We start from the raw sequence: 15,000 nt of genomic DNA on the forward strand, positions 1-15,000 counted from the left end.
AAAGAGGTGTGTGTGTGTGTGTGTATATATATATATATATGTGTGTGTGTGTGTGTGTGTGTGTGTGTCTATGTGTGTGTGTGTGTGCGTGTGTGTGTGTGTGCGTACGTGTGTTTGTATGTGTGTGTGTGTGTATGTGTGTTTGTATGTGTGTGTGTGTGTATGTGTGTATGTGTGTATGTGTGTGTGTGTGTGTGTGTGTGTGTCTGTGTGTGTGTGTGTGTGTGTGTGTGTGTGTGTGTGTGTGTGTGTGTGTGTGTGTGCGTACGTGTGTTTGTATGTGTGTGTGTGTATGTGTGTATGTGTGTATGTGTGTGTGTGTGTGTGTGTGTGTGTGGGGGCGGGGTTTAGACATATGGAGTGGGAGTCAGGTGCCAGTCTCCGGGGAATGGTTCAGGTCCGACTCGTCTTCCCCCTCTTCTCCTTTTGTTTTTACCGGGGCTGAAAGATGATACAAACACACCCCCCCCCCCCCCCCCCCCCCCACACACACAAACACACACACACACACACACACACACACAAACAACTGAAACTCACAGTGTTTGCTATACAGTGAGTGGGGTATCTTTAGAATTCAAGGAGACAGGAGCTAATTTATGAGGAGTAGCGATGAGGTAACCTCATTAGCATCGTTAGCTGCTCTGATATAGAAACCAAATTCCCCAAGGCTGGAATCCTCTGATTGTGACATGACAAGGACAAGCAGCAGATGTTCTAGAAACTTCTTTGTAGAAGGAGACCACATATTCCATCTGCCTCTACCCTGAGCTGAAGGAATTTGCTGATGGTGGTATTATTAAACGAGCGGTTTGACGGAGGCTGTGCGCTCTTTTTCCCTGTACCCCAAACCCATGCTCTACTATGCTCTCTCTTCCTCCACTCTCTAGCTTTTCCTCCGTTCTTCTGTTTCAGTCTTTCTCTCTCTCCTCCTCACATCTTCCTTCATCTCCTCTTCTCTCCTTGACTCTATTTTCCACTTTCCTCTTCTCTGCCCTCTACTATCTATCCCCCTCTCTGTCTTGTCATTCATCAGATGTTTGAGGACTTTGCTCACTCACTCCTGCTGAATTCCTCACCTCCACCCCCCAACACTCACACACCTCTCTGTCTCACCTACCCGAGAGGTAGCGGGCTTACACACACACACACACGGAGCCCACACATGACAAATTATGCTGAATCAGGTAAATCAAGTATTTGCTGAGAGTAGCCACTCACACACGCTCACACACACACACACACACACACCAATACACAGACACACACAAATACACATCTGCGAACAAAGGACATATATATGAGATGTATGTGTGTGTCTCATATGTCTTTGTGAGTTGTATGTATTGTAAGTAAGTATTGTTGAGGTTGTTGAGATAAGGTTTTATATAGCTGTGTGTTATTCTGAGTGTGAGTCAGTGACTGATGTGTAAAAGAAGAGTGTGTGAGTGTATGTATAAGTGGTTCTTTCTGGTTGGCTGACTCTGTGATTCCTGATGTCGTGTGGCAATTCGGAATGTACGACGTTCCGGCCTCCTCGCTCCCCATCGCCATGGTAATTGCAGCAAACTATCTGGAAAAGACTGAAAGATGTTCCAGACCCCAGACCTGTAGGCAGATGGAAGTTTTCCCAGAATCCTCCAGTATTTTCCTCCTTTATGGACTTAAAACTTTCTTAGGAGTAAGGGCCGCTCAACCATGTCCCTGGTGAGCATTGTGTGTGTGTGTGTGTGTGTGTGTGTGTGTGTGCATGTATGTGTGTGTGTGTGTGTGTGTGTGTGTGTGTGTATGCGTGTGTGTGCATGTGCAAGTGTGTGTGTGTGTGTGGGTGTTTGTGTGTGTGCATGTATGCGTGTGTGTGCATGTGCAAGTGTGTGTGTGTGTGTGGGTGTTTGTGTGTGTGTGTGTGTGTGTGTGTGTGTGTGTGTGTGTGTGTGCTGGCTGTTTTCTTCCTTATGAAGCACTCTGTCTCTCCCTCTTTCCTTTCTCACTCTGAAATATGAGTGTGGAATGTGTTGTTTGAGAAGTCAAATATTTTCAATTATTGTTGTCTTATCTGAACTGAGCCTGAAAATGTTCAAGCATTTGATGCAAATGGTCACCAAACACACACACACACACACACACACACACACACACACACACGTGCACACACTCACACCCAAAGCACAAAAGTAAAACCTATAGGTAAACCTATTGCATTTGGAAATGAAGAGTCAATATGTGTGTATGTGTGTGTGTGTGTAGCTGGTCAGGGACTGGGGTTAAAGGTCACTTCCTGTAGTAAAACGAAAGTCTGTTTTTGTGTGTGTGTGTGTGTGTGTGTGTGTGTGTGTGGTGTGTGTGTGTGTATTTGTGTGTGTGCACAGCCAGTCTCTCTCCACCAACTCACAACAGATGTGAGCACTGACTCAGTGTCAGTGTGAAGAGAGGAGAGCGAGATGTGCTCTGTTGGTGTTCTGTCTCTTCAGGTCTCTTTGTGAACTCGTGTGTGTGTGTGTGTGTGTGTGTGTGTGTGTGTGTGTGTGTGTGTACCTTTGTCTGTGTTTGTGTACATGGATTTGCTCTACCTGTGCAAACACTTTTAGCGCTAGATAAAACAGGTTGTGTGTGATTGATTTCCAGCCCAGCCCAATGTAAATGCATCAAATTTCACTTTGTTGTGTGTGTGTGTCTGTGTCTGTGTGTGTGTGTGCGTGTGTTAGGGTATGATATGCTTTCTATACACTCTCTGAAGCAGCAGGTGTCTCCATGGCTACTAGGCTTGATAACAGCATGAAGATTGGACTGCAGAATAGTGGGTGGAGACAGCAAGTAGAAATTTGAGAGAGAGACACACAGATAGACACACACACTCACACACACACACACACACACACACAGACAGACATACACAAACCATACATATACAAACACACGCACACACACACACAAAGTCCCCTACACACACCATACATACACAAACAAACACAGACACACACACACACACACACACACACGCACGCACGCACGCACACAGACACACACACACACACACACACACACACACACACAAAACCACACTTAAATGAAAAGACAAACAAAAACACAAGGAGGCAGACAGATGAGTCGGCAGATAGACGGAGGGGTATAAATAGACTGAGGGATACAGGTGGAGTCACTGAGATAGGCCCGTTATCAGATGAGCCTGACTGCCTGGCTTAGCCTGGAGGAAAGACCCACAGGTTGAACAGGAAAAGGTCTGCACCCTTAGCGGCCGCTACATAAACATGGCGTGCAGAGCACCCCTCAGAAGTGCCCTCTTTAAAAGGTGGAAGTGCCAGCAGGCCTGGGCACACCTGGTCACACCTGGACACACCTGGACACACCTGGACAAACTCACCTGCCACCTATGGGTAGTTGCCAGTAGCCCAACTTTCCATTTCACTGTCTTCAGGCGTGATGTGAAGGTTTGATTGTTTGAGAGTGTACATATGATGCCGTGGATGGAGTCACGTCTGCTCAACCCACCTGGAGGTGTTCTGACACATTTCTTGCAAGCAAGTGAACATTTGCTATCTGGTGTTAAACAGTAACGTTATAATCATCTGTTTTTGTGCACTTTTGTGCACTGTGCGTATGTTTGTGTGTGTGTGTGTGTGTGTGTGTGTGTGTGTGTGTGTGTGTGTGTGTGTGTGTGTGTGTGTGTGGTGTTCATTCACTGAATTGAGTTCCTCAATTTGGCAGAGAAAGAACACTGCTGACGAGGCCCAGTGTTGCTGTAGCATCCTCACAGGGAGCACCATGAGGCTGGTTCTTTGAACTATCTGAAGAAAAAGAAGAAGTGTACAGCTCATCTTGTGTTTAAAGAACCTTAAAATGGCTTAAGCCGACCTTTTCCAATCTCTCTTTTCAACGGCAGGCTTTGGACACAGCCCTGTAATTAAGACTTTGTAAGGCTTCACGGATGAAAGATGTGCCTCCGATTTAAACAGTCTGAACTTAATGAAATGCTTTCCTCTGGTGCCTGCTCTCCTCTTCTCTTCCTGTGTGAGGAGCAGACCTACTCTCATTCCGCACTTTTAATATTAATAATTCCCATAGTGTCCTCACCCATACCTCTCTTTCTCTTTCTCTCTCTCTGTCTCTCCTCTGTCTATTTTTCATTTCTCTTTATTCACCTCTATTTCTCTCTCTCTTTCTCTCGCTCTCTCTCTCTCTTAGTAGTGTCCTCACCCACACCTCTCTTTCTCTTTCTCTCTCTCTGTCTCTCTTTCTGTCTCTTTCTCATTTCTCTTTATTCACCTCTCTCTCTCTCTCTCTCTCTCTTAGTAGTGTCCTCACCAACACCTCTCTCTTTCTCTCTCTCTCTCTCTCTTTCTGTCTCTTTCTCATTTTTCTTTATTCACCCCCCTCTCTCTCTCTTAATATGTGTCCATTGACGCGTGTCCTTTAGCACCCACTCGTCTTTCCGTGCTCTCTTTCGCCCCTCCCTCGCTTCCTGTCAATGCTCCCTCCTCTCTCTCTCACTGCTTTTCTTTCTCCATGGTGAAGAGAGAGACACATGTGTGTGAATTAGTGCACGGGCTGTATCTGAAAGGAGAGGGTTTGTGCAGGGTTGCATGTGCAGATGTGATGTGCTATGTTTGTATTTGATTTGAAGTGTGTGTGTGTGGGAGAGAGAGAGAAAGAAAGTGTGCGCATGTGTGTGTGTGTGTGTGTGTGTGTGTGTGTGTGTGTGTGTGAGAGAGAGAAAGAGAGTGTGTGTGCATGTGTGTGTGTGAGAGAGAGGCGTGTGTGCATGTGTGTGTCTGTGTGTGTGTGAGAGAGAGAGTGTATGTCTGTGTGCGAGAGAGAGAGAGTGTGTGCATGTGTGTGTCTGTGTGTGAGATAGAGTGTGTGCATGTGTGTGTGTGTGTGTGTGTGTGTGAGTAGGTGCTGATGTATTGAGGGAGATGAGCATATCTCCTGCTGATTCGAGTGAGTGTCTGTGAGCTGCTCAGTGCTGAAGCATCCTCAGGCATTATCAGCACAGAGAGAGAAGGAGAGGAGCGCTGAAGTGTGGAGAGCAGAAGGGCTTAAAGATATTATCATTTAGGTCTCATATATCCACACATTAACACTCCCTCTCTCTCTACCTCCCTCTCTTCCTCTCCCTCTGTGTCTCTCTCTCTCTCACACACACACACACACACACACACACACACACATACACACACACACACACACACACACACACACACACACACACATATATATCCACACATTAACACTCCCTCTCTCTCTACCTCCCTCTCTTCCTCTCCCTCTGTGTCTCTCTCACACACCCACACACACACACACACACACACACACACACACACACACACACACAAACATATATTCACACGTTCACACTCTCTCTCTCCCTCCCTCTCTCTCTCTCCCTCCCTCCCTCTCTCTCCGTCTCTCTCTCTCTCTCTCCCCCTCTGTGTCACACACACACATACACACACACACACAAACTCTTACACACTGAGAGACTCTCTGATGCAACAGTTTCTCTTTTTCCTGTTTGCCCATCATCATTTTCTTTCTCTCTGATGATGGCCTGTTTGTCACAAACTGGGGCAAGTGCTGGCTGTCTAAAGAGTGATCGTTGACATTGATTGTGAGTGTGTGTGTGTGTTACTGCTATTTGAGGGTTTTTTAAATTAGTGCACCCTCAGGCATTGTGTGTGTGTGTGTGTGTGTCACTGTGGACTTTACAAAGTGACCTGTAATCTAGTCTACATCTACACAACAATGACATGATGGTAAAAAAAAGTCTCCCAAGCTCACTGAGGGCAGTCTTGAATATGTGAAATATCAGATTATCTTCCACACAGATTCATTTTTATTTTAAATGTGAATTGAGTGTGTGTGTGTGTGTGTGTATATGTCTCTCTCTCACTCTCTCTCTCTCTCTCTCTCTCTCTCTCTCTCTCTCTCGCTCTCTCTCTCTCTCTCTCTCTCTCTCTCTCTCTCTCTGTGTCTGAGTCTGTGTTATTGTGTATGTTAGTGCCATGCCTTTGACTGGGTAGTGTGTAGCACTCTGGTGTTCAATGTGCTGTTATTGGGTGGGGCGTGTCTTTCTCTCTCTCTATTTCGTCTTACGTCCTTTTCTCCCCCTCCGACACACACACATATACACACATATATAAATAAACACACATACACACACAAACATAAACACATAAACACATTCGATTCGATACCGATTTGTAGGCTCACAATTCGATTCAAAATCGATTTTTGATTAAAAAACGATTCTCGATTAAAAAAAATTGATTCACAGTATGCAAATGTTAGTGCTGTCAAACGATTCAAATATTTAATCGCGATTAATCGCATTTTTGTCATAGTTAACTCAAAATGAATCGCGATTAATCGCAAATTAATTAATCGCAAATTTTATTTTAATGCTCTTATCATGGAAAAGTGGATTGGCTTGCTTTATGCAATGTTTTATTTTATTGAAAAACAACATTGCCAAACAGGGCGGTACAAAATAAAATTATTAAGTGCACATTTCAGACTCAGCCTATAGTGCAGTTAAACCATGACTTCTGTTCAGCCAGCTGCCTGTTGACATTTTCAGACAACAGTGAAGCTCGCTTCTTTTGCACAACACAACTTCTAAAGGTAAACTTTCTATTCAGAAGCTTTTTATCAACCATTTCGCCGTATCGTGCTCACCATCACTCAAACCGTAACGTTAGCCTACTACACAGTTTGCGAAGTCAAAAAGAACGTTAATCTTAGAATTTTTTTTTTTTATATGAATCGATTTTTGGAATTCTATGAATCGGAAGCACTTGAATCGCGATACGAATGTGAATCGATTTTTTTGCACACCCCTAATATGCACACACACACACACACACACACACATACACACAACACACACACACACACACACACACACACACACACACACACACATACACACTTTCGGTCAAACACATACACACACACAAACATATATACACACACATATACACACACACTTTCAGTCACACATATACATACATACACACCCCTCAACAGGTCGAGTCATGTTTTAGGAAAGGGTCACTGCTTTCAGGACCAGTCTGTCTGTCTGTCTGTGTGTGTGTGTGTGTGTGTGTGTTTGTGTTTGTGTGTGTGTGTCTGCGGCTCCCTGAATCTCAGTTCTCTTTCCCAGTGAAAAAAACTTGAGTCTTAGGTCCCATATGACTGCCATGCATTGTGCAGTCAAATGACTTGGTGCTCCAGGACATACTGTATGCTTGAAACACTGCTGTCATGTGTTTGAACTGAATCCTCTGCTTCTGTCTGCTTTCACCATCAGTCACCCTCAACTGGGTGTGTTTGCGAGACAGAGAGAGAGAGAGAGAAGGTGTTCCTAAGTTTACTAGTAGTACATTCTTTTAGGTTGCTACATTGTTCTTTGTATTGTGGGCCCTGGATATTTTATTGTCATCATTTTTCTTCTCCTTTTGTTGTTTGCTTTTGGACATCTTTCTTCCTTATTCCTGTTGGGCAGAATCATGAGTGTGCGTGCGTCTCTTTGTGTGACTTAAGAGTGTGTTTGTCTTGTAGTTTGAGCATGTGTGTGTGTGTGTGTGTTTGCCTGTATTTGCATTGCATTTGTGTATCTCTGGATTATATGATTGACAGAGGCATGACATCATTCTTGCACAAGTAGTGTGCGGTGGATGTTCATCTTCAGTGGAAGGACTACTGAGATGGACCAGTGTTGCAGACATGATCCACTCCCACCTGTCGATAGTCAGAGGAGATCTCCTTAGTCAGCTGGGTCACAGCAGAGGAGTTGTGTCACATCACTCAGGCCACAGAGCCCTATCTGCATTTCAAATCACAGATCTTCCGGCTCAGGACTTCCTGTGCCATACACTGCACCATAGAGAGAGAGACCCTGTTAGGGGGAAATGTGCAGAGTCTTTCTAACTGTGATGTTCCTGTTTTTGTTGTGACTGTGTGTGTGTGTGTGTGTGCGTGCGTACGTGCATGTGTGTGTGTGTGTTTGTGTGTGTGTGTGTTTGTGTTTGTGTCTTTTTGTGTGGGTGTTTGTTGTGTGCTCATGTTTGTGAGTCCATTTGTATGTGTCTGTGTTTATTTGGAAGCTTGATTCCTATGCTATGTTGAGGAATATGTTGTGCATTAATGTGTTTGCAGTTTTTGTGGTGTGTATGTGCACTTGTCTCTGTGTGGAAGCGTGGAAGTGTGTGTGTGAACTTATCTGTGTGTGGAAGCGTGTGCGCATGCGTCTGTGTGTGTGTGTGTGTGTTTGTGTGTTGTGATTGTGTGTGTATGTGTGATTTGCATGTGGGCTTCTGTTCGTTACACTGCTGCCCTCATGTTTGTTTGTAGGTTTTAGGGCATTTGAAGTTGCCATAGAAACCCCTCTGCTGCATTTTTACTGAAGAGGCAGTCTTTGTGCCAGAAAGAGAGAGAGAGAGAGACAGAAAGAGAGAGAGCAAAAGAGAGGGAGAGGGAGGACGAGAGAGAGAGCGATCTCACTCACTCACTCACACGCTTACATGCCCAGTTGCCAGGGTTGCAGGTTGCATTTCTGGTCCTGCCCAAGGCATTGTGCTACTCCACTGCCTTTCAGCCGATTAATCACACACACACAACCACACACACACACACACACACAACCACACACACACACACCTAAACACACACACACACACACACACACACACACACACACACACACACACATACACACACACACACACACACACTGTCGTACATACTGCACATGCAGGATGACGTATACCTTCGATTCCTGCATATATAGCAGTTATTTGTTTTTCTGTGCTCTGTGTGTGTGTGTGTGTGTGTGTGTGTGTGGATGTGTGTGTGTGTGTAGTTCTTAATGGTATATGAATACATGTGCACACCACCATTGTGTGAATCTGTGTACACAATTCTGTTAATAGTGCTGCCTCAGCAGTAATTTGAGTGCGTGTGTGTGTGTGTGTGTAGGGGCTGTTTGCATGTGTGTGTGTGTGTGTGTGTGTGTGTGTGTGTGTGTGTGTGTGTGTGTGTGTGTGTGTGTGTGTGCATGTGTATGTGTGGGCACCTATGTCTGCGGCCATGCTGACTGTGCACTAAGTGTGTCTATCATAAAGTCTCTGCAGGAAATACCTGGGGCGACACACTCAGTCCCCCAGACATCAGTGTGTTTTCCTCTGTGTGTGTTTTCCTCTGTGTACGTGTGTGATGGAGAGAAATCTGCTGAATTTGTCGTCGGTGGACTCACACACACTCTCTCTGTCTCTGTCTCTCTCTCTCTCACACACACACAAACACACACATACAGACACACACACACTCCCCTCCCTGCAAACAAAGCCAGAGTGTGTAAGCTACATTCTCTTCCTCTCTTGCCAGTGGAAAGTGAAGTGTTAGGTCTGGGAGAGATTCTTCAGCCCCACACTAAGGAGCTGTGTGTGAGTGTGTATGTCAGTGTGTGTGTGTGTGTGAGAGAGAGTGGTTTTGTGCCTCCTGATGAGACAATAACTCTGCCTCTTTTTGTCCATCTGTGCCAGCCTGCCTATATCTAAAGCTGTTTGTGTGTGTGTGTGTGTGTGCGTGTGTTTGTGTGTGTATGTGTGTGTGTGTTTGTGTGTGTGTGTCAGCGTGTGTTGGCATGCTCTCCTCTCCTCCACCGCCCACACACTTGCCGCATCACCGTGGTAACATGGCAGTTTCAGCAGAGGAAGAAACTAGGAGTGTGTGTGTGTGTGTGTGTGTGTGTGTGTGTGTGTGTGTGTGTGTGTGCATACATGTTGACACAAGCGTTTGTGTGTGTGTGTTTGTCTATGTGTGTGTGTTTACACACAACCTTCAAGTTACTTTCCCCTTCAATATAAAATACAACTACAGTTGAATATCTGTCCTGGTTTTTCCCCGTTAAATAATATACCTTCTGAAAACAGCCAAAGAGATGACTTAGGTGCTGTCATTGCTCTGTCATAATGGGGGTCGTGTGGGGGTCAAGGGTCAGAGGTCAGGGGTCAGTCACGCCTCAGCTGTGAGCATCCCTGCCCTGCTGGGCTCAGACAGCAGTCAGGTATGCCTCTTCACTACAGCATGGGGAGCTCTCACTGCTTTTACACAGTATGGACAACTGTTTGCTCATTTGAGTACACTGATAGTTTGTGAAGTTTTCACAAGTCCTCATATACTTGTAGAACTTATATAATTATGCAACTCAAAAACAATAACAACAAATAATAATAATAATTATTATTATTATACTGATATTACACTTTCCTCAGGCAATTAAAGAACAATAACTGCAAAATAGAGTCTTTTGTTTAGGCTTCAACAAACATGTTTATGCCTACTTAGTTACGTATAGTTTGTGGGTCTTTAATGGTTCTGTTTGTGACTTCAGTCATCCATCTAACTGCATGGTCGTCTGTGCACTAGTTGTTATTGGTCGTGGTGATGTTGGTATTGGTATTGGATGTGTTTAGCTGCCAGGTTAAGGCAGAATGCTGGAATGCTATTAGTAATTGTAGCTGTTCTGACAAGCTGGTCAGAGCTGTTCTGACTAGACTGCCATTGGTAATTGTAGCTGTTCGGACAAGCTGGTCAGTACTGTTCTGACTAGACTGCTATTGGTCATTGTAGCTGTTCTGACAAGCTAGTCAGAGCTGTTCTGACTAGACTGCCATTGGTTTGTGGGGTTGCTCCTCTGCTGGGCCGCTATTGGCCCAGGAGAAAGTTTTGTCTGGCCAGGAAAATGTTCCAGAAATTGGCTGCATCATTGAAAAATAATTTCCTGTTTCAGACGGGATGCCATTGGATCCCTTTCCCATGTCTCCCTCTGTGTCTGTGTATGTGTGTCTGTGTGTGTGTCTGTGTCTTAGATGGTATGGTATGCCTCTGTTGATGAGTCAGCCTGTACTTGTTTACAGTTTACAGAGAGTCATGCGTTTGTTTACAGTGTGTTTGTTTGTGTTAGGGTGTGTGTTTGGCTGTGTGCTTTTCTGTGAGTGTGTGTGTGTTGCCGCAGGGATTATCCAGAGTTTCTGTGGGTTGGACCTGTCCAAGTTGAAGGATTGTACTAATATGGACTCAGCTTAGCTTCAGGAAATGTTTTCGGAGCTGAGGAAACAGAGAGAGCGAGTGGGAGACGGGGGGGGGGGGGGGCAGATGGGGGGAATGAAAAGAGAAGGAGGTAGAGAAAAAGACAGAGCAGAGAGAAAAAAACAAGCAAGCAAAGAAAATAGCAGAGTTATGAATGATAGTGGAAACATATGACTTTTGTTTTGCAACATCACACAAAAGCTGTGGCTGAGCTTTGTGGATCCCCTTGCATTCTGCAGCATGTTTGTGTGAGTGTGTGTGTGTGTGTGTGTGTGTGTGTGTGTGTGCATGAAACTGTAAGCATGTGTATGTGTATTTGTGTGTGTGTGTGTCTGTGTCTGCGTGCATACTTTTTGCAGTGGGAGTAAAGAGGATACTCTTCATGTCCTAGTTCTGTTTGTCCCACACTGCATGCTGTAGGGTGTTTCTACAGGCTAAGTCCCTACTGTGAACTGCAGTTCATGTACGTGTGTGCATAATGTGTGTGTGTGTGTGTGTGTGTGTGTGTGTGTGTGTGTGTGTGTGTGTGTGTGTGTGTGTCTATGCTGTGCATAATGTCACTATACTGAGAGAAAGAGAAAGAGAGAGAGGCTTTTTATTGAACTTTTGTATTGCATCATACTCTTGAATTAGGATAGTGTTTTAAAAATACCCCTAGCAGAGCGTGCAGAGTGCATGAGGGAAAGACAGAAAGAGAAATGCAGAGGTAGAGAAAGAGAATAGGGAGAATACTACAGAGACACACAGAGAAAGAGATGGAAGAGAAAGAGACAAAGAGAGACGAGGGGTGAAGGGAGCGTGGGATGTTTTGGCGTCATTAGGTTGATAGTTCAGAGCAGGTGAGTAGCACAAGGGGAAGAGTTACAGTCTGAAGAGCGTTTTTAAACTCTCTCTCTCTTTCGTTCTCATTCTGGCTCTCTGTGTGTACAGTATGTGTGTTATATGTACATGTGTGTCTGTGTGTGTATGTGTGTGTGTGTGTAAGTGGCAACCAGGTCTCTCGCATGTGTCTCACAGGTCTGCTCTATTGATTATCTGCTTAAAGAGGATTAAAGAGTGTGTTTGGCGTGAACTCCTTGCTGCTTACTCCTTAGTAACAGTTGCATTTGTGTGTGTGTGTGTGTGTGTGTGTGTGTGTGTGTGTGTGTGTGTGTGTGTGTGTGTGTGTGTGTGTGTGTGTGTGTGTGTGTGTGTGTGTGGTGGTGCACACGTGGGTATGACTTCAACCTCTCATCTGTTTGGTAGCAGTTATGTGTGTGTTGGGTAGAGGAGTACACTTGGCATATAACATTCATTTAGCCGTCTGTTTAACATTAAGCACACACACACACACACACACACACACACACACACACACACACACACACACACACACACACACAAACGGCCACACACACCATGCTGTGGACAGTATTCCTATTTCATGCCGGGTTGGGAGGGCTGCATCTGGGATGACTGCATGAAGCTTTTAACTGCAGTTCTGCCGTGTATGTGCGTGTGCGTGTGTGTGTGTGTGTGTGTGTGTGTGTGTGTGTGTGTGTGTGTGTGTGTGTGTGTGTGTCAGAAATCAGAAGGTGGGTCATTAAAGGGGTTGCTCTGGAGTTCCCCATTGGCTGTGCATATGTGTGCGTGTATGTTTGTGCGTGTGTGTATTTGTGTGATTCCACGTTGTCACGGTGCTGGCAGAGTGTAATTAACCATGGATCTCTATATACGTGTGTGTTTGTGTGTGTGTATGTGTGTGTGTGTGTGCATGAGTGTCTGTGTGTGTGTTCTGGCTCTTGTCTTATTGACGGCAACTGGCTACAGATGTTTTCCATCTCTTTGTTAACGTTCTCAGCGCGCCGGAACCTTCCACAGAAAAGCCGCTCCTCTAGGGTGCCATGGCAACACAGACCAAGGCCATTTTTGCCTTCACCGCTGCACCAACCACTCTCTCTCTGTCCTCACCCTCCACCTCCCTCACTTACTGCATCAATTTCTCTCTCTTATTCCATCACTCTCTCTCTCCATCTCCCTCTTACTCCATCTCTCCCTCTCTGTCTCCCTCTCTTATTCCATCACTCTCTCTCTCCATCTCCCTCTTACTCCATCTCTCCCTCTCTGTCTCCCTCTCTTATTCCATCACTCTCTCTCTCCATCTCCCTCTTACTCCATCTCTCCCTCTCTGTCTCCCTCTCTTACTCCATCACTCTCTCTCTCTCTCCATCTCCCTCTTGCCCTCTTACTCCATCACTCTCTCTCTCTCTCTCTCTCTGTCTCCCTCTCTTACTCTATCACTCTCTCTCTCTCTCTGTCTCCCTCTCTTACTATTTCACTCTCTTACTCTATCTCTCTCTCTCTGTCTCCCTCTCTTACTCCATCACTCTCTCTCTCGCTCTGTCTCCCTCTCTTACTCCATCACTCTCTCTCTCTGTCTCCATCTCTTACTATTTCACTCTCTCTTACTCTCTCTCACTCACTCTCTCTCTCTCTGTCTTCCTCTCTTACTCCATCACTCTCTCTCTCTCTCCATCTCCCTCTCTTACTTCAACACTTTCTTAAATAGCTTGTTGCTCTATTGATAGTCGGTACGAGGTTGCAGAACCCAAATGATTGCCACTGGAGAGTCAACATCTAAAATCTGTACTAATGAATTTACTACTGGGCCGAGCCCTGGGACCATCTTACTGTTAATACAGACCGGTGAAAGAATGATTAGATTATAACTTTATAACTTTCTCCCTTTCTCCCTCTCTCCCTCTCTCCCTCTCTCTCAGACATTCACAGCGTGGTGTAACTCTCACTTGAGGAAAGCAGGGACTCAGATTGATAACATCGAGGAGGACTTCAGGGATGGACTCAAACTCATGTTGCTGCTTGAGGTCATCTCAGGTGAGACACAAACACAGAGAGAGAGAGAGAGAGAGAGAGAGAGAGAGAGTAAAAAGGTACATTTGATAGGTTCAATCTGGTCATCCCAGGCTTTCAAACGATCACAGGCAAGGCAAAATTGCCATACATACTTGGGGAAGACAGGGATTTGGCCAGTCTAGCTGCTGGGTATGTGGCAGCCTGCCATAACCTGAGGGACAGCCAGTAAGGCCACAGAATGCAAAACTATGTATGTTTGTTGTTATTTTTTGGAATATTCTTTTGTTGATTTGTTGATTATTTTTTATTCAACTCTGTTCATTTTATTTCTGTCTTTCTGTGTATGTAATATGTATGTGTTGAATCAGCTTTGGCAATAGTGTTAAAAAAACATTCATGCTAATAAAGCTTCTTTGAATTGAATTGAATTGAATTGAGAGAGAGAGAGAGACAGAGAGAGAGAGAGACACAGAGAGAGAGAGAGAGACAGAGAGGGAGAGAGAGAGAGAGAGAGAGATCCAGATCCATAAACATAATAACAAAGTAGATATGTGCAGATTGTGCACCATAATATTACCCTCCCTCACACAGTCAAGCATTCCAGCTTGTTTACACACGTGCACAGTACACACACATAAACACTCTCACACACACACACACACACACACACACACACACACACACACACACATACACACATACACACACACACGCACACACGCACACACGCACACACATCCAAAGACATCCTGTCAGTGAACCCTATGTTCTCACTGAGCTCTTATCACTCCACAGCAGCAATGCAGAGCGGAGATGACAAGCCAAATATTCATCTGATAGGCTGTTTCCTCTGTCAATCGAACAGAGCCCACACACACTTATTTCAGAGAGAGAGAGCATGTGGTCACTTCCTCTAATCTGCATCAAAGTGTTTGCTAAAGGCTTCGGTGTGAGAGAGAGAGAGAGAGAGAGAGAGAGAGAGAGAGAGAGAGAGAGAGAGAGAGAGAGAGAGAGAGAGAGAGAGAGAGAGAGAGA

At 45.1% G+C, this 15,000-nt stretch overlaps 1 protein-coding gene across 1 annotated transcript in view; it reads left to right on the forward strand.

Annotated features, from left to right (window-relative positions):
- Positions 1-15,000, forward strand: part of actn1 (actinin, alpha 1) — a 48,712-nt gene that overhangs the window by 7,614 nt on the left and 26,098 nt on the right. Inside the window, exon 2 of the mRNA XM_080849979.1 lies at positions 13,872-13,986. Within this exon, the coding sequence (XP_080706105.1) occupies positions 13,872-13,986 (115 nt within the window). The remainder of the gene's footprint in view (positions 1-13,871; positions 13,987-15,000) is intronic.

This window comes from Sprattus sprattus (assembly GCF_963457725.1).
Source record: "Sprattus sprattus genome assembly, chromosome: 13".
In the NCBI taxonomy this organism is placed as follows: Eukaryota; Metazoa; Chordata; class Actinopteri; order Clupeiformes; family Clupeidae; genus Sprattus; species Sprattus sprattus.